The sequence below is a fragment of the Balaenoptera physalus genome (assembly GCF_965194825.1).
Source record: "Balaenoptera physalus genome assembly, chromosome: 2".
Classification (NCBI taxonomy): domain Eukaryota; kingdom Metazoa; phylum Chordata; class Mammalia; order Artiodactyla; family Balaenopteridae; genus Balaenoptera; species Balaenoptera physalus.
This window is the reverse complement of record NC_138883.1, coordinates 66,785,291-66,809,559: the sequence shown is the minus strand read 5'-3', so window position 1 is coordinate 66,809,559 and position 24,269 is coordinate 66,785,291. Positions and strand designations below refer to the sequence as shown.

The 24,269-nt window shown below is 37.3% G+C and overlaps 1 protein-coding gene and 1 pseudogene across 8 annotated transcripts in view; one reads left to right on the top strand and one right to left on the bottom strand.

Annotated features, from left to right (window-relative positions):
* NUBPL (NUBP iron-sulfur cluster assembly factor, mitochondrial) overlaps positions 1-24,269 on the top strand; it is a 329,428-nt gene that overhangs the window by 245,167 nt on the left and 59,992 nt on the right. For 6 of the 7 annotated variants that reach the window (XM_082452222.1, XM_082452223.1, XM_082452220.1 and 3 more), the window contains one exon: positions 21,308-21,401. The exons of the other annotated variant lie outside the window; for it this stretch is intronic. In XM_082452222.1, the coding sequence (XP_082308348.1) occupies positions 21,308-21,401 (94 nt within the window). The remainder of the gene's footprint in view (positions 1-21,307; positions 21,402-24,269) is intronic. 7 annotated transcript variants of the gene reach the window in all.
* On the bottom strand, positions 3,577-12,890 carry LOC309656087 (cell division cycle-associated protein 3 pseudogene; annotated as a pseudogene). The gene has a single exon. The product of its transcript is annotated as a cell division cycle-associated protein 3 pseudogene (transcript).

Here is a 24,269-nt window from a genome sequence, read left to right as displayed (position 1 = left end):
AAAAAGTAGGAATTTATCTTATCTGGTGTTAATTTTATTTCAGCAAAAGTATTATTTATAGAAAAATATCATATAACAGTATTTTATTTCTACTTCCTGAAAATTTTAATTATCTTCAGTCGGGGCAAAGTACAAAAAAAACAGTAATAAAGATTGGATAAATATTGATTTAATTTTATCCATATCATTACCCAGATGATTTTGTTTCCTAAATCTGCCCCTCTCTTAGGGTTTCCCATAACGAAGTTGTTCAGGTCAAAAGTCTAGGACTCATTCTTGATTTCTTTCTTTCCCTTACTCTATATATACAACCTATCAGCAAGTCCTCTAGATTTTACATCCCAAATAGATCTTAAATCTGTCTACTTCTCTTATCTTCTCCACCAACCTAGTACAATCCATCGTCATTTATTTAGAATAGTGCAAGAGCCTCCTAGGTGGTGTCTCTGCTTTCAACTCTTTTTTATATATCACTCTGTTCTTCAAACGATATTCAGAATGATCTTTAAAAACGTTCCTGCTTAAAACCATCCATATGCTAGGCAACCATCTTATTATTTGGAAAACTTGAAAATAATCAAGTATTTATTTTATTTTTCCTGTGCTATTAACCATATAGTTGATGAAGGAATTTTTTTTTTACAGAAATATTCCAGCTGATAAAGAAGGAATGATAGAATTATAGTATCATCATTTTACAACTCTTAATGAAGTATTATAGATCTAAGTCAGTAATTATCCTGGTTGCTTATCTATCTATCTATCTGTCTATATATATAGAGAGAGTGAATACTCTATGTGATCTCCCTCCTGATTAGAGCATATAACATAAACTATTAAGTAGTCTTGCTCAAAATTCTAACCTGAATCTGATTAAGCCTCCAGATCTCACTACCAGCTTATAAGAAATGTATGAGTAAGAGAAACATGTTAAGTGACACTGTGGGAGTGCAGTCAGGAAATCCAGAATGTGGACAATCTTATAGGACTCAGTGTTTTCCAACAAATAAATTGCAAGAGAAAAAATAAGTAAAGGAGCAATGATCTATAGACTAAAAAGGTCAAGAAACTGATTAATTGCAATATCTGCATCTTATTTGTATTCTGATTTGAACCAATAAGCTTTTTAAAAAAATGATACACAGGGAAATTTGAACACTGGCTAGATAGTTGATGATTGTAGTAAATTATTATTGAAAATAATGTGTAATGATGGTAATATTGATAGTGGTCACATTTACAAGAGTCCTTATCTTTTAGAGATACATACTAAATTGTGTGTAGAGGAAATGATATGATGTCTCAGGGATAGATGGGGAATGAGTAAAGGTACAGATTAATTAAGACCAGTGATGAATTAATAATTGTTTTTCTTTTTTATGGCCACGCTGCGCAGCTTGCAGGATCTTAGTGCCCCGATCAGGGATTGAACCTGCGCCCCCTGCAGTGGAAGCGCAGAGTCCTAACCACTGGACCGCCAGGGAATTCCCCATGAATTAATAATTATTGAAACTGGATGATAAAGATATCAGAGTCCATTTTGCATTTTTCACATATGTCTTAACTTCCTATAATTAAATTTAAAACAAAACAAAAAGCCATTGTGCCTAGACTGTAATCCAAACTATTTATCTTAGCAGGTTCTATCTAATTTGTCCCCTACTTACCTCATCTCAACCATGCTCATCCTTGCTCAGAGTACACTTATTTCTTCCTTTTCTGCAGATACCACAAGTTCATTTCCATTTTAGGGCCCTTGAAATTGCTGTTCTCTCTATCTGCAACCCTCTTTCCCTGGATCTTTAGTGTCTGACCCCTCTTGACATTCAGGTCTCATTTAATTTTAATTTTAATTTTTTTCAGGTCTCATTTTAATGTCACCCTAGAAGAGCTGGCTCTGACAATCATCTCATCTTGTTTCATTTTCGTCAGAACACTTATCATGATTTGACATTTTCTTTTATATTTATTTATTTATTGACAGTTTCCACCATTAGAGTGTAAGCTACATGACAGTGGTGGTAAGATCTTGACTCTTGTTCACTTTTAAATTCCCAGCACTTCAGACAAATACGTAGCAAATATGGCTGGTACTTAATAAGTGTTTTTGAATGAATCAATTAAATGTTTGTGAAGCTGTTGAATTATAAGAGCATTATTAATCTTTTACATTTGGAATATCAACATTATATACTATTGTTGCCTAATGAAAGTATTTAATATTCAGCTGACATTTTCATTATTAATGTTTTCAAAGGCTCACGTGTGGGAGAATTAGCTCAGTAGCAAAGCTTCAGAAAGATTTTTAAAAATTTACAAAATGTCACATTTTCTCTTAGCATTTATTTTAAAATATTTGTATTTTGTGTAATTAATGTCACATCTTGTCTAAAAGCTGTTTTTCATATCTGGATAAGTAGAGGTTAAGTTTTTTGTTTTTAGTTTGTTTATTTTATTTATTTACTTTTGGCTGCGTTGGGTCTTCGTTGCTGTGCATGGGCTTTCTCTAGTTGTGGCGAGCAGGGGCTACTCTTTGTTCCGGTGCGCGGGCTTCTCATTGTGGTGGCCTCTCTCGTTGTGGAGCATGGGCTGTAAGCGTGCGGGCTTCAGTAGTTGTGGCTCACAGGCTCTAGAGCACAGGCTCAGTAGTTGTGGCTCACGGGCGTAGTTGCTCCGTGGCGTGTGGGATCTTCCCAGACCAGGGCTCGAACCCATGTTCCCTGCATTGGCTGGCGGATTCTTAACCACTGTGCCACCAGGGAAGCCCCAGAGGTTAAGTTTTGTGATATGTGTTTATGTGTGATATGAAAATTTGGCAAACATTTCTTGGCTCATGTGAATAATAATGAGACACATAATTATATCTTTCATCAAGAAGGAACTGAGAAATACTTTATAGATAAATGCATAGAGAAAATGAGACAGTAAGGTTAGGAGAACTTCTCTTTTTAAAAAAACAAAGAAGATAATATATTTTGTTATGAACAATCAAACATATATATATGTACATATATACGTAAGTGGTGTCATTTAAAATAATTTAGGGAAGTTGTTCATAATGGTTATTGAATAAAATGACATGTTTCACTGGTGAAATAATTTTCATCCTAATATTTATTATTAGAGATACATATGTGATGCAAAGACTGGTGGATTCCTTCCTCCTTGTGTCCTCGGGATACTTTCCGTCCACAGCACAGTTTGGCCTCCAGAGTTGAGCTCATGGCCAGGGTGGCTCCTCTCATCATCCTCCATGTACGGCAAATAGGAGTCTTAGATCATGGCCTTTCCACCAGAAACTTGCCACTATGCGCTTCTCTTGTTCACTGTCTCATATTAAGTGCTACAGATCTGGAAACTTCTTCAGATTTGACTCTGCCAAGACATATTTTATTCTAAGTGGGTTTGTTTGTTTGTTCTTTTGCTTATTTTTCTATTTATTTCTCTATTCAGTCAGGTTTATTGTGGTTTGTCATGTGGAAAGCACTAGCTTTGAGATTGTAGGGAATAAGATAGAGATGAACATAGCTTAATATACTTATTTCAGGGATGTTGCCTTAGCTAGTTTCACTTTTGGAACTGTCTTTAGAATGAGTTTTTAAGTTAACTATGTGCTCACACATTTATAGTCCTATCTTAGTTTTGGGGGGAGTCAGAGGAAACAAGCGTTTCCTCGGTCTACCTGGGAAAGAAGGGGTCAGAAGACACAGAATATCACTAGGCTCTGGGGCCACACAGGGCCTAGTTCTCTACCAAGGAAAGTGCTGATTTCCCTTGTCATGGTCCTGGCCTTGCTCCCAAGCTTGTCCTCCAGTTTTAGAAGTCGTTCAGTTCCCAGAATGCCCCCTTCCTTTACATCCCTAGCATTTTCACTCAGGGGAGAAGGCCGCTTACCCTGTTGTAGTGTCAGGGTCTCAGGGGAGTTGTCATCCTGCAGGATGGCGAGCGGAGATCTCCCTAGTACCTTGCCATTTGGTTTCTGTCTATTGTGCTTAGAACCTGAAGATCAGGGAGTCTCGGGGTCTCTCATGGGCTTGCCTGAGCCCGGGCTGGCCCTAACAGTTTCTGTGAGCTGTCCTGTTTCTTCCTTGGAAAACACCTGCTTGGAGGGGAAGCTCAAGATGGTGTCTGGCTCCAAGATGTTGCCTGGTCCTCAAGGGATTACTGTTGCCCATGGGCAATTCCAATTCAGATGAAGGTGCCTCTGGAGGCAGAGCAGGCTCTGGGGGAGGATTCAGTTTGGGGGTTTCAGTCTCAAATAGTTCACTGAGCTGTTTTACCAGTGGGTTTGGGGGGTCTCTGCTGCTGGAGTTCATAGGTATCCATGAAGTGCCAGGGTAGGAGAGCAGGCATCTGAGTCCTGGGACTGATTAAGACCCTCCCACTACTTCTCTGTAGGTCAGTTGGGGTGTGGGGTCTGCACTTGAACAGGAGTGCGCAGGATACCTGCACTAAATGAACGGGGGTCTGCCTGTAGAGCCAAATGCATGCTGTGCAGTGGAGGCCGTGTGGAGTGAGAGGGATGCTCTTGGCTGAACCCATCTCAACTAGAAGGAATAGGGGGGTTAGGGCCCAGCCCAGGCTAGGAAGATGCTGGGCCCCAATTCCACTTTTGGGTGCACAGCAACTCCTCCAGTTTGTTGACTAATGATAATTTGTTTAGCCATTCTCCCTTTAAAGGACATTGAAGTTTGAGCCACTTTTTCTTTATTTAAAAAAATTATTGCATTGAGCTTCTTTGCAAATGAGATAGCACTGTTTTTGGATATATAATTTCTGTGTTTGTTTAAGATTCACAAAAATCCAAAGATTCACAGATTAATTTGATATTTTCTTAGGTGCCTTTACATTGTACTAAGTTTTTTGAGAACCTCTTTCTTCCTTCCTTTTTTCTTCTCCCCTTTCTTTCTCTCTCTTCTTTTATCTCTCTCTTTCTTTCTTTCTTTGAATGTTTAAGTTCTACTCTCTTAGCAGATTTCAACTATGCAATACAGTGTTATCAACTATGATCATATGTTTTACTATAGATCCTCAGACCTTATTCATCTTACAGCTAAAAGTTTGTACCCATTTAACAACCTCTCCTGTTTCCCCCACATCCCAGCCCCTGGCAACCACTTTTCTACTCTGTTCCTATGAATCTGACTTAAAAAAAAAAAAGCCACATATGAGTGATACCGTGCAGTATTTGTCTTTCTCCACATAGCTTATTTCACTTAGCTTAATGTCCTTAAGGTCCATCCATGTTGTCATAAATGGTAGGATTTTCTTCTTTCTCATGGCCAAATAATATTCCAGGCTGTGTGTGTGTGTGTGTGTGTGTGTGTGTGTGTGTGTGTGTGTGTGTGTGTGTATCACATCTTCTTTATCCATTCTTCCATTGACAGACACTTAGGTTGTTTCAGAATCTTGGCTATTATGAATAATGCTGCAATAAACATGGGAGTGCAGATATTCTCTTGAATATCCTGTTTTCATTTTCTTTGGAAATATGCCCAGAAGTGGGATTACTGGATCATATGGTAGTTCTGTTTTTAATTTCTTGAGGAACATCCATACTATGTTCCATAGTGGGCTCACCAGTTTACACTCCCACTAACAGTGCAGAAAGTTCTCTTTCTGCACACCCTCACCAACACTTGTTATCGCATTGTATTTTTAATGATAGCCATTCTAACAGGTGTGAAGGCGGTATCTCATTGTGGTTTTGATTTGCATTTCTCTGATGACTAGACTAGTGAGTGATATTGAGCACCTTTTCATGTACCTGTTGACCATTTATGTGTCTTCTTTGGAAAAATGTCTCTTTGGCTCCTCTGCTCCTTTTAAAATCAGATTGTTTGATTTTTTGCTGTTGAGTTGTATGAATTCATTATATATTTTGAATAGTAACCCCTTATCAGATATGTGATTAGCAAATATTTTCTCCCATTCAGTAGGTTGCATTTTCACTTTGTTAATTGCTCCCTTTGCTGTGCGGTAGCTTTTTAGTTTGATGCGGTCCCGCTTGTTTGTTTTTGCTTTTGTTTGCTTTGCTTTTGGTGTTAAATCCAGAAAGTCATTGCCAAGACCAATGTCAAGGAGCTTACCCCTGTTTTCTTCTAAGAGTTCTACTTTCAGGTCTCTTTCAATTTTTTAATCCAGTTTGAGTTGATTTTTGTGTATGGTTTAAGATAGGGGTCCAGGTTCATTCTTTTGTATGTGGCTGTCCAGTTTTCCCAACACCTTTTATTGAAGAGACTATCCTTTCCCTGTTGTATATTCTTGGGGAAATAGTTTCTTAAAATTTTTTTAACAGAAACATATCAGAAAATTTATTTAGTCATGCTATAATTACCCAAAATGAAATTGAATTGTTGCCACAGTTAGTTTTTGGGGAAAAGGACAGAAGTCCTATGTTTTCAAAATACAGAGTTGAGGGTATCTTGTAAAAATCTTTTCTAACTATATCGGAGCATAACATGTTATGCATAGGCCTTTAGGTAAAGATAATACTGCTGAATCATCTGTATCTCAGGATGTTTCTTACTTAACTAAACTCTTAATGGTTTTTAAAGATGTGACAGGACCTATGAAATTGAGTATATATGTTAAAAAAAATTTAGAATGAGTAAGTACTTCTTGAAAGAGCTAGACGCCTTACTTGTAGCTTCATGGGTGGTTGGTTTTTCTTTCAGTTTGATGGCCATCATTAGGCAAGTCTACTTCTCCTATGGTGACGATGCTTATAGCACCTCCTAGTGTGAAACCCGGGCCCCACAAACATCCAATAACTATCAGTATTGATTTTAGGTGCTTCGTGTTTCTGTGAATGGCTACGTCAGATGACAAATTTCAGTGATTTCAGTTGTTATAAAAAGCAGAGAACAAAATTGGGAGTGTTGATGAAAATTTCATGTGCAGAACTTTGTTGCCAAAATTATTTGGCAGTTTAAATGCATCCAGATCCAATTTTTGAGAGATGTGTTGATCCTGCGTATAGGAACTTCCCTGGCCCACACTGCTAATGGGGGAGGAGTAGCCCTCCATGAAAGTGAGAATACCAGTCAGGCTTTTATTTTTACAACACAACATTTTTGCATTTGAGCATCAAATTTCAAAGCACATGACTTTTTGATTCATAGATATTTGCTGCTGAATTTATGTTATAATGTTTGGCCAAATATCTAGCACAAGCCTAAGGTGATTGCGGATTGAAAGAGCCTAGCTGAGGAATGCTAATCAGTCATTCTCAAGTTTTCTTCATAGATCACTTGTGTAGGTCATCTGTGCAAAACCATGAAAATGTTATGTTCTGAGCTTTCATCAAGAGTCTATGTAAGAAATGTCTATGTCTCTTCTTCTTTTGGAGGATGTTGGAAGAGGAATGGGACAGTGGGGATGGGGTAACTGTTATGGAAAGGCGGTACATTATATGGAAAGAATGTGGGCTGTGGTGACAGAAGGTTAGTTGCTTTGGTGGTGGGAGGATGAGGAAGGTCTCTTTTGATTGTCTATGTTTTTCAACAAAATTAGGCATTTATTGGGAATATACGTACCTGGGTACTATACTTGGCCTGAAGATATAAAAGTGAATAAGACTATTATCTAAATAGGAGGACAGCAGTTTGGCTGTATTGTTAGTACACATTTCTTCCAGTTTTTTGGTTTGTGCTCAAGTTTTAGTCTTAGTTTGCTCACTGTTGGTCTTTCTTCCCCCCTGTTTTTATTTTTTCATTGATTGGGGGAATTGAGAGAGAGGGGAGAGATACCAACGGACTGATTCAGGCCATAAAATCAACTTACATTTTATGTTAGGTATCCACATATATTTCTTTACTCTAACTTACTGTCCTATATGTTAATATTTCAGAATTATTGAGACTATACCTGATTCAAGGAGTTAATTTCTTACATCCAGATAGTCTTGCTTTCTGATGCCAAAGTAGTTTGGTCAGAACTTCAACCTTTAGCTTTATTTGTTCATTCATAACTAGTTTGCTGTTTTAAATACAAGAATCAAACCTCATACTATATGCCTATTTTGATGCAATTTTGCAAAAGTATGTACTCATATTAAATAAAATTATTTCTTCAACTGGAAGAGAAAAAAAAAGAATTCTCATGTTAAATGTGACTTGAAATTCATAATCTGATTAACAAGAGTCTAGTTGATAACAAAGATTTTTAAATGGACAACCATGATATTTAAATTAAAAATGACTTATCTGGACATCAGTACGAAACTAAGAGAAAATATGTTCCAAAATAACATATATGTATCATTATTATCTTATCTGAGAAACCATAGCTTACTAACGAGAGTTAGTTTCTGTGTAGAACACAGGTTTGTATTGAGCCTCACCATGATACAGTTAGTTTTCTTGTACTTCATGGCATTGCTTACTTCCTACTCTGGCCTGCATTCTGTTATTATGCACGTGCCACTGGAGGCAGGGATATGTTAGGGAGAATTAGGTCACAAGTTCTATTTATTTACAGGTTTTGGGGGTAATTTTTGTTTGAGAAGGGTATGATGATACTTAAGTAATACTAGTTTTCCAGTTTTATAGACAACAAACTGAGGTCTAGAAAGATAACTTTCATCAAGATTACACGTGATATACTAATTGGTTTGTTTATTGTCCTCCTATCCCCGTTTCATGGGGACAGGAGCTTCAGGTATCTTGTTCATTGCTGTATTCCCAGTGTCTAGAACAGCGCGTGGCACATGTAAATGTTGGTATTAATTTCTAAGTTAGGGTTAAACTCTATAATGATGATTCTGTGTATCCACTTATTTATATTCTGGTTTTAGGCATGCATATTAATGTGTGATCTGAAATATTAACATAAATATGAAGATACCTGTTGAGGAGAGAACAACTTCTAGATATAGTACAACATTCACTTGCTCATCAGGGTACAAGATTATTGTGAACAAGCCTGAATATAATGACCAGTGTGCATAAATGAGAACGGAGAAACAGCTGCTCATTTAACGGTCTTTTAATGAGATGCATAAACTTCAGTCTGTTTTCCTGTTTCTTTGCAATTTAGTGATTTCAGGTTTCTTGGATGTCTTTTGGGTACGTCTGAAGTAAATATGTAGTTTAGGAAGTCGGAAAGTGCTGAAGTTGATGAGATGGGAATTAGATTGTTTTACGTGTTTTTTTTTTCCCCCTCTGTCCTCAAACCTACTTCCAATCTATATCTGTATCACCTTCATCTCTATTCTTTCTCCATCCTTAATCCTTCTCAAAATCCTTTGTTAAACGTAGTTATAGCTAAAAGCTGCTGCATTTTTTAGTTTTCGCTAGGAAAAGTCACATGTGACAGTACATTTATTGTTTTTTTCTTCACCTTTGTAGGTGGCAGGTCTACTTAACAGGAGCAAGATACAGGTCACTAAAACGTAGAAATTTAATTAATATATTCAAACAACAGATGTGCCTTCTTTTCTGCTCACTTCCTAGCCCTTATTTTTAGTCATTTACATCTTTTAAATTGTACTTTGACCCAGTGTTTTCATGCTTAATTTTACTGGAGAGAAATTTCCCTTTAATTTGCAAAAAGCCACTTAACTCAGTTTATGACATCTAAACATATGGAAAATATATTTTTAAATTACTTGTTCAGGTCATTTTGGAATGTGGTGACCTCAGAACTAGACAAATATTTTCCTAGCACCTGGTTAGAAGAGTAGACATGATAGGCTTACTGAGAGAAATTTTAATTTTGACTTGCATGATATGACAAGCTTCTCTTTAAAGTAACTTTTTTCAATACAATACTACTATTTAATTATTTAATGCTTTTTAGAAAATCCGTGATTTCATTTCCTCTTCAGAAAGAAACCTCTATAAATCAGACAAAGTTATTTTTATTATCCATATTTTGCAGAGTAAGTTTTAGGCAAATCATTTGATTTCAGAGTTTCCATTCCTTTATCTGTAAAATAAGGACATTGGACAAGATAATCTCTAGAGTTCCTCCTAGCTCTAAAATTCTCTGTTTATAACCATCGTAAGATGAGGAAACAGAGGCATAAAAAAGTTAAGCAGCTTGGGTAAGTTCAAACAATGAATTAATAATAAAACCTTGATATGTGACTTTCTGACTGACCTATTTATTGACACTTTCACACAACCATTATGCCTGAAACTGAAACTGCTGATTTCTTTCTTTCCTTATAGAAAACATATCAGTTAAAAAAAATTATGCTACAAATATAATCCTTTTTATTTTTCTAAAAGCTCAAATATATTTCTGTAGTCTCAAGTTAAATCCTTGTGATTTAGTAGGTGCTTATTCATATTTTTAAAAGGAGGAGGTCTTACAAATAGCGGTTCCCATAGCAACAAAAGACAAATCAGAAAACAAAGCGTATCTTAAGTTATGAAGTATGAGTAATGAAGTAAGTCATAAGTAAACCAGTTTCACGTATAGCAAAAGAAAAAAATAGAAAAGATTCTTGTGACAATTTTCTTCCATCCTTTTATTTTATATTATTATTATTATTATTATTATTATTGTGCTAATTATTCTACAATTTGTATCTGAATGTGTGATAAGCATTGGAATGATTCGAGCTTCCTTTTGTTGGTTGAGTATATCTCAGTCATGAGTGTTTTGTATTACCTGGAAAATTGGATTAGATCTCTCGACCTTTAAGGGTTTGTGATTGAATCCCCTCCCCACTCCTCAACTCAGTGGTGGTTCCCTCAACAACTTTTCAGGAATGCATCTATTTTGTAAATTATGACATTTTATATAGATATAACACATTAATTCCTAGATGAGCCAGAATGAGGTATTTTAGGATGGCAGTCAGAGTAGATTGTAGTTCAAAACAAATTTAGATTTGAGTTCTTTGTGAATTTAAGCTAATTTTCCATAAGAAATATGATTGTTCCATGAAATAAATTTTTTAAATATACCAATTTGCTTTTAGCTTTCTTGTTTTTATATAAAGTGCTCCCTTTAAAAAAAAAATAGCTTGTTTTGTCATTTTGGTGCTTTCGATAAGAATACTTTCTATTTACTTTTTTCTGTAAGCAAATCTGTCACAGATGTTTTTCAAGTTACATAAACAGGTCATGGTCACATTTTCTTTTTTTAAGTAGTTGGAAGGAACCTTAGTGATCATCTAATCTAAAACACTTTAACAGATGAGAAAATTGAGGGCCAGAGAGGTTAATTGGCTGACCCATGGTAATCTAGCTAATTAGTGATAAAAATGATTGGAATTTAGGTATGCCAATTTTCCACACTAGAATTCTTCTGTTTGATGAGTAGATATCTGGACTGTTATCTGTACCCAGCTAGATTCATAGTCTTGATTTTTACCAAACTCCTCCTTTCCAGTGCTGTTTTTTTTTTAAATCATAGTGATTAATGTCTGAATCAGAATTTGAAATCTGAAAGCTGCATTATAATAGCTCATACTTAAAATGTAACTGAATATGGAGCTACAGTTTCTCACAGTTGGTTTTCTATTTGATGTGAGTTAGATCTTTAAATTTTTAGAATAAAAATAGACGGTGGGTAGAATGATGGTTATTGACTTAAAACAAAACTAGAATTTAGTGGTGGATTATTGAAAGATAAAATATTCTTTAACAGCACAAAGTCAGCATTCCCCTGGTTACAAGACCGTGCTTTAATATATAAAAGACTCTTAAAGGATCATGTAAGGAAAGAATACTGTGATATACCATAAAAAAATGCTCAGAAATAGAAGAAACATCATTATAATTAACCAGGAAAATGGGGGGGGGGAAAGGAAACAAATGATTCTTCTATTTCTTACTTATATTATCTAAGTAAGTAATTTTCTGTGGGTCTATAGTGTCTACTTTATATATCTATTTTGTCATACTCTGAAAAAGTGGTGTAGTAAAGCTCATTTGTTCTTTTTTTAAAAAATATTTATTTATTTATTTGGCTGCGCTGGGTCTTAGTTGCGGCACGTGGGATCTTCTTTGTGGCATGTGGGATCTATTAGTTGTGTAATGTGGGATCTAGTTCCCTGACCAGGGATCGAACCTGGGCCCCCTGTATTTGGAGCATGGAATCTTAACCACTGGACCACCAGGGAAGTCCCGTAAAGCTCATTTGTTCTTGGGGTTGTGGTAGCAGAAGTCTTCAGGGGCTTGGAGAATAGTGACGCTGCACCCAATTCTCTGGGAGACTTGGGAGCATGACTTGAGTCACACAGACCAGGATTTATATCCCAACTCCATCTCTCACCATCAGCCTGACCTTGGGCAATTTTCTTAACTTCTCTAATCCTGAGTATTCTTATCTCTGTAAAATAAGAGATTATAATGCCCATTTTACAATGTTACGTAAATGTATCTACCCTATAATAGGCTCTCATTAACTATTCATTTCCATTTGCACTCCTTTACCTGTTATCTGTAGACCCTTCTCCTCACCTCTTCCCCATTCACTAGCCAGTTCGACCTGATGGCCCCTAAGACTCAAATGTAGGACTCCAGATCACAGGTAACTAGAGCTAAAGAAATAAGGTCGACTGGGACAGATCATCTCTAGCATGCAGTACTACATTGGGTAGACTGCTCTCCTGGAACATAGTGTCCCTCAAGTTCAGTAACATCTTTAAGAACCATCAAAACCATTGGACAATGACTGGGGCTCCATGCAGCTTCTATGGCAGCTACCATCCTGCTCCTTCAGGACCTTGAATCCTCCCGAGTACAATATTTTTTCTAAGAATTTTTTTAAAAAGAATATGATGGTTTTATAGTTTTCCTAATTAAAGGGAGTACCACACATCTAAATATATTTTATAAACTGTCCCAGATTAAATTAATAAAGTGATTTGTTACTCCTACTTAAAAAAAATTCTGAAGCTTCAGCCTTTAGGTATATAGGGAGAGTTTTTATTTTTTAATTTCTTTTAGTAATTTTTAAAAATAAAAATATCATGATTCTCAGGCAAGTTTGTGATATTTTAGGCCTTTTTTGGTAGCAGTCCTATCCTTCACTAACATCTCCTTCCTGGGTGATGAACATCTGTGGCCTAAAGCAAGACTCTGGAGAATTTAGAGAGATGTTCTCATAATTAACTGAAATATTGTTACTTTTGTGATAACATCATTATTTTTATATTGTGAAGTTTTACTGTTTCAGTTGTACTATGGATTTACATGGGACATCTGTGGGCTAGCCTGGGAATTGGATAATCTTTTAAACATTATTTTAGAAACTAGGTAACAAAGATTGACCCATATATCAACTTTTGGATAAGAAGTCCTCTGTGAATTGATGCTATCTCCAGGTTGTCAGGGTCAGTCTTGCTCTGTATCTCTGCTAGAACAATTAAGGAAATGTGAGATGATGATAAAGGGAAAGATAAAGAGTAAAGTTTCTCTTTCTTTCTTTCTCAAAACATTACTGCTGTCACATGGGTTGGTAGTGCCTTTGGAGGGATTTAGTCAACAAGTTTTCCACCCCCACCCCCTTTTCCTATGGAAAGGAAGAAATTTTTTTTTAAAATAAATCTATTTATTTGTTTTTTTTTATTTTTGGCTGTGTTGGTCTTCGTGGCTGCACGCAGGCTTTCTCTAGTTGCGGTGAGCGGGGGCTACTCTTTGTTGCTGTGCGCAGGCTCTAGGCGCGCGGGCTTCAGTATTTGTGGCTTGCGGGCTCTAGAGCACAAGCTCACTAGTTGTGGCGCACGGGCTTAGTTGCTCCACGGCACGTGAGATCTTCCCAGAACAGGGCTCGAGCCCTGCATTGGCAGGCGGATTCTTAACCACTGCGCCACCAGAGAAGTCCCAGAAAGGAAGAAAGTCGAAAATGGATTAGAGAACTTTCATCTGAAAAAAAATGAAAATATTAGAGAAGAACTTTTAGATCATTGTTGTAACTTAAATAATGTGTTTTCATCTTATAACTGGGTCAGCTGTTATCAAAATAGTCTCAAGGATAAGTTCATTATATTTTGTTGTGTCATTTATTTCCACAAGCCAGTAGGCCATCAACTCAAGTAGAAATTTTTTTGTTATTCAGATTTTTATTGTGGTATTTATATTTAAATAATTTCACCTTTATAGCAATTTTCTTCTTGCAACCAAAATAAAATATTCCATGATTTTATGAATAAGTCACTGGGCAGAGCAAAAAATATGGTTCAGACTTAATCCTATTTTGTGTTCTATTTTAGATTTATATTTTATATAAAAGGTACTTCACATGGCAAAAAATTTAATTTTAGTAGTATAATAAAATTGTAAGGAGCAATCCAAAAATGGGCAGAAGACCTAAATAGACATTTCTCCAAAAAGATATACAGATTGCCAACAAACACATGAAAGAATGCTCAACACCACTAATCATTAGAGAAATGCAAATCAAAACTACAATGAGGTATCACCTCATACCAGTCAGAATGGCCACCATCAAAAAATCTACAAACAATAAATGCTGGAGAGGGTGTGGAGAAAAGGGAACCCTCTTACGTTGCACTGTTGGTGGGACTGTGAATTGATACAGCCACTATGGAGAAAACTATGGAGGTTCCTTAAAAAACTAAAAATAGAACTACCCTACAACCCAGCAATCCCACTACTGGGCATATACCCTGAGAAGACCATAATTCAAAAAGAGTCATGTACCACAATGTTCACTGCAGCTCTATTTAGCTCTATTTACAAGACCCAGGACATAGAAGCAACCTAAGTGTCCATCGACAGATGAATGGATAAAGAAGATGTGGCACATATATACAATGGAATACTACTCAGCCATAAAAGGAAATGAAATTGAGTTATTTGTAGTGAGGTGGATGGACCTAGAGTCTGTCATACAGAGTGAAGTAAGTCAGAAAGAGAAAGACAAATACCGTATGCTAACACATATATATGGAATCTAAAAAATAAAAAAAAAAGATTATGAAGAACCTAGGGACAGGACAGGAATAAAGACACAGACGTAGAGAATGGACTTGAGGATGCGGGGAGGGGGAATGGTAAGCTGGGATGAAGTGAGAGAGTGTCATGGACTTATATATACTACCAAATGTAAAATAGATAGCTAGTGGGAAGCAGCCGCATAGCACAGGGAGATCAGCTCGGTGCTTTGTGACCACCTAGAGGGGTGGGATAGGGAGGGTGGGAGGGAGGGAGACGCAAGAGGTAGGAGATATGGGGATATATGTATATGTATAGCTGATTCACTTTGTTATAAAGCAGAAACTAACACACCATTGTAAAGCAATTGTACTCCAATAAAGAAGTTTAAAAAAAAAAAAGAAGAAAATTGTAAGGAGCAACTTGACTCAGAATCAGTCAGTGGTTATTGATTGAACACTGAACACTGGTTCATTAGAGAGGGGATTGGCTGTGGAAGGGGAGTCTGGAGATGCATAAAGAATGAGTTCTTCTGTCAGGAAGCTTACACTGAAGTTGGGGAGATAATTTTGTATAAAAATAATTACCCTAGAATTCTTAGAGCTTGAAGACCCATTCAAACCTTGGAAATTAGTTGAATCAAAAATCCTAGGAGCTTGGTAATTTGCCTGACAAATTTGTCCGCGGGCCTGAGAAAAGGTTAGCTGCATGTCCTATGCCAGTAGTGGCATGGTTTCATGTCTGGGATTCTGAGCAAAGCACAGGTACACTGTTCTATTTGCTATTAGGGTTGAAACATGCCTAACAGTGGTTGGAGAACCAGGAAATCAGGGACAGGTAGCAGGACTTAGGTACAGGATAGAAGTAGCAACAGATACAGACCAGGCCAGACAAACAGAGTGAGACATCAGGACACTACCTTGAGATCTACTAATTATGAGTCAAGTAGGCATAAGAGTCAAAACCAACTATTCAGTGACTAATTAAGAGCAGACAGGAAGGAAAGAGGCAATGTCTGGCTCAGCCCAACTTCCTTTAAAAATTTGCCCTCTCACTGATGGAATATTCTAAGCATTATATGAATGGGCTGCCGGGACACGGCCCACTTTTAAATTACTCAGTCTAGATTTTGTCCCATTTCTCCTGCTTCGTGATTCCTCTTTTCATTCTTAAGTTACCTTTTTCTTGCCCTCAGGAGTCTTGGCCACCACTTTGGCTCCAGCAGGTTATAGCTCTGCCTCTCTTTTTTAGCAGTGATTTTCCTCCCTGATTCCACAGGGGCCCAGGGCCCACCCCTGCTGATATTGTTTTCACCTGGCTCACATTGGCCTTGCTAGCAGACCTGGGATAGCTAGGACACTCTGCCTTTGCTGTGGAAAAGCATATGTTGACCCTGTGGTACTTAAACGTGGCCTGTGTGGTGCTGATGATGGAGTCTGCTACCCTGGAGGCTGACTGTGGTGCACTGCTCCCGCCAGCTGAGAAGCCAAAAATGGAATGCATCTATGGGCCCTTTCTTTTCAACACTTACAACTCAGCCACTTTGCACTTGTGCTCCTGGCATCCTCTGGAGCAAGGCCTGATAGCTGCTGCTTTGGTCAGCTTCTTAATAGAAGTATCCATGGAAGAAAATGGTCCACCTTCTTTACCCTTTCATAGCACCACACTCTTCATAACTGATGTCCTGATGTCCTCATAACCTTATCTGTCCAAATATAAGACACACTTTTATCTCCCAGGCATTCCTCAGAAAAGAGGGAATTGCCTTTATTTGAGTTTTTGAGTTACCCTCAGATTATCAGGCATTATTCTGAATATAAAATACAAAGTATTGTTTGGAGAAGACATATTGGCCTAAAATTACCCTAGTCAGTGCTAGTTTGGAATATTTTCCCTGTGTAAGGTTGACAAGAAAGAAATAAAAATAATTTAACAGAGATTTAGTAATTATTTTTTAAAATCAATTTATTTATTTGTGGCTGCGTTAGGTCTTTGTTGCTGTGCGTGGGCTTTTTCTAGTTGCGGCGAGTGGGGGCTACTCTTTGTTGCAGTGCACAGGCTTCTCTTGTTACAGAGCATGGGCTCTAGGTGCATAGGCTTCAGTAGTTGTGGCATGTGGGCTCAGTAGTTGTGGCTCACGGGCTCTAGAGCACAGGCTCAGTAGTTGTGGCACAGGGGCTTAGTGGCTCCGTGGCATGCGGGATCTTCCCGGACCAGGGCTCGAACCCGTTTCCGCTGCATTGGCAGGCAGATTCTTAATCACTGTGCCACCAAGGAAGTCCCAGTAATTACTTCTGATAGCATAAACTTCAAGTGTTGGTTGTCTTAATAAACAAAGAAAAGAACAGTAAAAAAAAGCAATACCATAAGTTGTGCTGTTATAGCAATTACAAATTCATATTTATAGGACACATGAAAAACAGCTGTTCTAATGTTATCTCAATGTCTTTGGACAAAAGCTCAGTGACTACATTATATCAATATTTGATTCCAGAAGTCCTGTATCTCAAACACTTTAGAGGGGAATAAAGGTTATGTACTACTGTGTAAAAGAGGCATCTTGCACAAAGCCTCTGTTGGCAGACTTAGGTCTGAATGCTGCCCCTAATCTGTACCTCATCCCAGCCTTCACAATTGCCCTGACCACTGGATTTTATTTTATTTTTTTACTCTCCCATTATGCTGTTTATATCCCCCTTTAGATGTAATGCACATATTCGATTTCCTGGCTGCACTGCTGAATTCTCTGCTGCAGCATTGCCTCTTTATCCACAGGGCATCTCTGAACTACCTTGGTAACTCCACTTCTAGACTGATTCAGTCTGTTCTGCTGGAATCCTTTGAGTCTGGAGCCTGAGAGGGAGCCAAGAAGGTTTTACTAGAGGTGGGGTTACCTTGAGGCTAATGAAGCTTAAGTTCAGGGTTCCACACTGTCATGGGCTCCTAAGAGATGCTGGGAGTTGTAGAGTGTTCTCAGTGGAGAGAGGAAGCCGGTTGCAGTCAGGAAGCATTTGTATGTAAGCATTTCTGTTGTTCAAGAGACCTCAGAGAAAGGAACTTGAATCTCTAAGGCTCCAGCATTTTATGATTATTTCTTGTACATTCTAAATAAATATTTACTTTTGTACCAAATTTTGCATTCCTAACTGCATTCTAATTCTTAGAGAAGACCACCCAAATTGTATATGTTTCAGGCCACACAAAATCTGGATTGGTCGCTTGGTTTTACTAAATGAGATACCTGAGTGTTTTGCTAGTACTTATTTTTCTACATTTAGTAATAAATTATTTATATGCATAAACAAACACTGAGTAGAAACTAGAGAATCCCTAAATCATTCTAAAATCAATGCTTTGGTGATTATTTTGCAAGAGAACTGGAACTTCCTGGCAGCCAGTATATTTCAATATTAATATTAGTGAATGCTCTAAAACTGGAACTCAGATACTGACTTCAGTTCAGTTCAAGTCTGCAAGCCTTTGTGAAATGCCTACTATGTGAGATGAAGGTGTTGGTCCAGGTTTTTTTTTTTTTCCCCCCAGAAAGTTTGAATTCAGTTTCAGTTATTTGAAATTAATTGCCTTAACAGTGATATATTTTTAGTTCCTTGGAACCATAATAGCAGTTCTCGTTAAAGAAATAAGAAATTGGAGCCAATGTGATAAATATGATTAAATGCCAAGGAACCACAATGATAAATTGTTGGCACCAGTCATTTGATGTCCTCTGAAACAAAGAGACTTGTCAGTCTGCCCGTGCTAGGAGTTTCAGTGCAGAGGATATAAAATGAAAAGTATCCTTTATCTTTTTTGTAAATAGTTTCATAGATGATGGCCATGGGTAACTTAGGGGTAACTATTTTTCAAACCAAGAAACCCTATATTGAAAATGAACTACTTCATGTTCATCATTTCATCATTCTCTTAAAATGTGTCATTAAATCAGTGTCAAGTACTTGTGTTTGAGAAATATTAATAGAATTCCTAAAAGACATGTCAGTATATAATGACATATACTGATAAATGTGTCGAAGAAGGACACATTCAGAGAAGGAAAGAGACTGATGGTTGGGGGAGTGCTATTTTAGAAAGGATGTACTGCCTTGCTAGCTATTCCTTGAATGCGCCAAGCATATCCCCATCTCAGGTCCTTTGCACTTGCTATTGCTTCTGCCTGGAATGCTTTCCGAGAATTGCATCAGTTATTTTTCTCACTTCACTCCAGGCTCTGACCACCCTGTTGAAAGTAGCATCTTCTACTACTCTATTCCTTTTCCCTCTTCTTCATGTGTTTCTCACCATTGGACCTTGGGAACTGAAGAGACTCAAAGAAATTCTTTGATAAATCCTTAGCTGTCTGAACTCTTACTACTTGCCCTCTGAAATTCAGGAATTGAAGATTTTAAAACTATCTCTCTTTTTTTTTTTTAATTTTATTTTTTGGCCATGCCGTGTGGCATGTGAGATCTTAGTTGCCCCACCAGGGATCGAACCCATGCCCCCTGTGTTGGAAGCATGGAGTCTTAACCACTGGACCACCAGGGAAGTCCCTAAAACTGTCTCTTGCTACTTGATCTGGATATATCCAAATCAGGAACCAAGTAATTTTGTATAGTAAGGGGTACTTGTTTCTTTGTAGCGCTTGTCTTTGATTTGCTTGTCTTTCTGCCTGTTTATCTACCTGTCTTCCTCACTAAAACGTTAGTTGCCTGGTGGCTGGGACTTTGTTTTTTTCACTGCTGTGTCTTCATCACCTGGAACAGTGCCTGGCATCAATTCTCAGTAAATATGTGTTGAATAAATGTGTTAATACATGAATGAATCCATCTGACCCAGTATCATCTAAATTTTAATTTTAAAAATATGTGATTATATGGAAAAGGCTTATTTCACATTATTAAGTTTTAAGAAGCAGGATATGGGATTATATACACAGTATGATTTACATTTACGTTTAAAAATATTTGGATCTTTGCATGTGTTTATTTATTCATTCATTCCTTGAAAGAAAACTTATTTAGCATCTCCTATGTATCCATTCTTTGTTATGTATTCTAAGTCATCTACAGTTTCATGAGAAGACAGATACTGAAATAACAGTAAATGAATGCCATCTTTCCCCTTGCACTGCTCTTCAGCTCTGTTGATCTTTCAGTTTCTCTCACTAACTTCTTTGCACAGGTTATATCGTTATGTGCTTAATATCTGTCTCCCTCTGTATTGTAAATTCTGTGAGGCTAAGGACCATGATACCATTTAATTATCAATACCTAGCTCAATGCCTAATATATAGTAGGTACTCAATAAACATTTGTTGGGTGAATGAATGAATGAACAAACGATTAGAAGAATTGTTCCTACATAGTAGGAACACCATATCTAATCTTTAATGGAAGTTATGGGAAGTAAATTTCAAGCTACGATCTAAAGAATGAGGAGGAATTAGCAAGTGAAGAAGACCAGGCAGAGGTTCTGAAGCTAAAGCTTAGATTTTATCCTAAAAGCAATAGAAGAGTTTTAAGCAAAAAAGTGGCATTATCAAACCAATTTTCACTGCTATTAGGAACACACTGTATGGGCAGTGCTAGACCAGAGAGATTGGTTGGGAGACTTTAGTGATAGATGCCTGTGGCCTGTGTTTGGTTCTCGGCCATGCAGAAAGAGAGACGTGGATACATTTGAGAGATTTTTAGAAGGCATAATCAGTGACTGGGGATAGTGAGGGAAAGGGAACAGTTAAGTATTATCCCAAGCCTTTGCCTTAGGTAGCTAAGAGGATCCTAGGGCCTTTCACCGAAACTGGGGACTCAGAAGGAAGAACCACTTGAGGAGAAAAGAGCCTGAGGTACCCTTGAGCCCTATCTAATTGAGGCTGAGCATTAAGGACTTGGTTAAACAGCTGAATTTTCTAGATACAGATACTTAGAAAAGTGCCTGAAAAGAAATAATCAAAATGTTAATTTGGAACTCTAGTTATATTTCTAAAATTTTCTTAAGTTTTGGTTTTCATTATTAGTGTGTTTTATGAAGGAAAAATAATAAACTTAAAAAAATTATATTAAGATCTGCTATAGGAAACACTGTACCAAAAACCACAAAGGACAAAAAGCTAAGACCTCCTTAGGTAAAATACAGGCTATTTTCAGTGAAAATAAATGAGTGGTCCTGAATAGAAGTCCATTGTGCAAGGAGTTCACCATTATGGTATGTGTGTGTTTTGCAGTGTCATTTGAAAATTTAACCTTATTGGTCAGAAAAGGTCTGCTAGAGGCAAAGATTGTTTCTTATTCATTCATTTATCAGCCCTCAGCACAGTCCCTGGCATTTACTAATGGCTCAAGTGAAAGCTATTATTTTAGCTTTGTTATTAGTTCATTTATTTTTGTTTATATCACTATTCACCACATTTGTTTATACAGTGATGTTATTTGTGTCATCTTGGTTTTTAGGTAGATTGGGGTCAACTGGACTATTTAGTTGTTGACATGCCACCAGGAACTGGAGATGTGCAGTTATCAGTCTCACAGAATATTCCTATTTCAGGTAACTCTTTTTTATTTTTTGTAGAAAAATTGCTTCACAATGTTTTGTTAGTTTCTGCTGTACAATGAAGTGAATCAGCTATATGCACACCCTTATCCCCTCCCTATTGGAACTCCCTCCCACCCCCCCATCCCACCCATCTAGGTCGTCACAGAGCACCAAACTGAGCTCCCTGGCTATATAAGGTTTCCACTAGCTATCTATTTTACACATGGTAGTGTATTTATGTCAAACCTAATCTCCCAGTTCTTCCCACCCTCCCCTTACCCACGTGTCCACATGTCCGTTCTCTACGTCTACATCTCTATTCCTGCCCTACAAATAGGTTCATCTGTACCATTTTTCTAGATTCCATGTATATGCGTTCATAATACGATATTTGTTTTTCTCTTTCTGGTTTACTTCACTCTGTATGACAGACTCTAGGTCCATCCACATCTCTACAAATGACCCAATTTCATTCCTTTTTATGGCTGAGTAATATTCCATTGTATATATGTGCCACATCTTCTTTATCCATTCATCTGTCAGTGGACACTTAGGTTGCTTCCATGTCCTGGCTATTGTAAATAGTGCTGCGATGAACATTGTAGTACATGACTCTTTTTGAATTGTGGTTTTCTCAGGGTATATGCCCAGTAGTGGGATTGCTGGGTCATATGGTAGTTCTATTTTTAGTTTTTTAAGGAACCTCCATATTGTTCTCCCTAGTGGCTGGATCAATTTACATTCCCACCAACATTGCAAAGGGTTCCCTTTTCTCCACACCCTCTCCAGCATTTATTGTTTGTAGATTTTTTGATGCTGGCCATTCTGACCGGTGTGAGGTGATACCTCATTGTAGTTTTGATATGCATTTGTCTAATAAATAGTGATGTTGAGCATCTTATCATGTGCCTCTTGGCCATCTGTACGTCTTCTTTGGTGAAATGTCTATTTAGGTCTTCAGCCCATTTTTTAACTGAGGTGTTTGTTTTTTTGATATTGAGCTCCATGAGCTGTTTATATACTTTGGAGAGTAATCCTTTGTCCACTGATTCATTTGCAAATATTTTCTCCCAAACTGAGGGTTGTCTTTTCATCTTGTTTATGGTTTCCTTTGCTGTGCAAAAGCTTTTAAGTTTCCTTAGGTCCCATTTGTTTATTTTTGTTTTTATTTTCATTACTCTAGGAGGTGGGTAAAAAAGATCTTCCTGTAGTTTATGTCAAAGAGTGTTTTTCCTATGTTTTCCTCTAAGAGTTTTTTTTTTTAACAACTTTATTGGAGTATAATTGCTTTACAATGGTGTGTTAGTTTCTGCTTTATAACAAAACAAATCAGCTATACATATACATATATCCCCATATCTCCTCCCTCTTGTGTCTCCCTCCTATCCTCCCTATCCCACCCCTCTAGGTGGTCACAAAGCACTGAGCTCATAATCCTGTGCTATGCGGCTGCTTCCCACTAGCTATCTATTTTACTTGTGGTACTGTATATATGTCCATGCCACTCTCTCACTTCATCCCAGCTTACCCTTCCCACTCCCCATGTCCTCAAGTCCATTCTCTACGTCTGCATCTTTATTCCTGTCCTGCCCCTAGGTTCTTCAGAACCATTTTTTTTTTTTTTTTTTAGATTCTATATATATGTCTTAGCATACAGTATTTGTTTTTCTCTTTCTGACTTAAGTTTCTATGACAGACTCTAGGTCCATCCACCTCACTACAAATAACTCAATTTCGTTTCCTTTTATGGCTGAGTAATATTCCATTGTATATATGTGCCACATCTTCTTTATCCATTCATCTGTTGATGGACACTTAGGTTGCTTCCATGTCCTGGCTCTTGTAAATAGAGCTGCAGTGAACATTGTGGTACATGACTCTCTTTGAATTATAGTTTTCTCAGGGTATATGCCCAGTAGTGGGATTGCTGGGTTGTAGGGTAGTTCTATTTTTAGTTTTTTAAGGAACCTCCATACTGTTCTCCATAGTGGCTGTATCAATTTACATTCCCACCAACAGTGCAGTGTAAGAGGGTTCCCTTTTCTCCACACCCTCTCTAGCATTTATTGTTTGTAGATTTTTTGCTGATGGCCATTCTGACTCGTGTGAGGTGATACCTCATTGTAGTTTTGATTTGCATTTCTCAAATGATTAGTGATGTTGAGCATCCTTTCATGTGTTTTTTGGCAATCTGTATATCTTCTCTGGAGAAATGTCTCTTTAGGTCTTCTGCCCGTTTTTCTATTGGGTTGTTTGTTTTTTTGATATTGAGCTGCTTGTATATTTTGGAGATAATCCTTTGTCAGTTGATTCATTAGCAAATATTTTTTCCCATTCCAAGGGTTGTCTTTTCGTCTTATTTATGGTTTCCTTTGCTGTGCAAAAGCTTTTAAGTTTCATTCGGTCCCATTTGTTTATTTTTGTTTTTATTTCCATTTCTGTAGAGGTGGGTCAAAAAGGATCTTGCTGTGATATATGTCATAGAGTGTTCTGCCTATGTTTTCCTCCAAGAGTTTTATAGTGTCCAGTGTTATATTTAGGTATTTAATCCATTTTGAGTTTATTTTTGTGTATGGTGTTAGGGAGTGTTCTAATTTTATTCTTTTTCATGTAGCTGTCCAGTTTTCCCAGCACCATTTATTGAACAGGCTGTCTTTTCTCCATTGTATGTTCTTTCCTCCTTTGTCATAATTTAGGTGACCATATGTGTGTGGGTTGATCTCCAGGCTTTCTATCCTGTTCCATTGATTTATATTTCTGTTTTTATGCCAGTACCATACTATCTTGATTACTGTAGCTTTGTAGTATAGTTTGAAGTTGGGGAGCCTGATTCCTCCAGCTCTGTTTATCTTTCTCAAGATTGCTTTGGCTTTTCGGGGT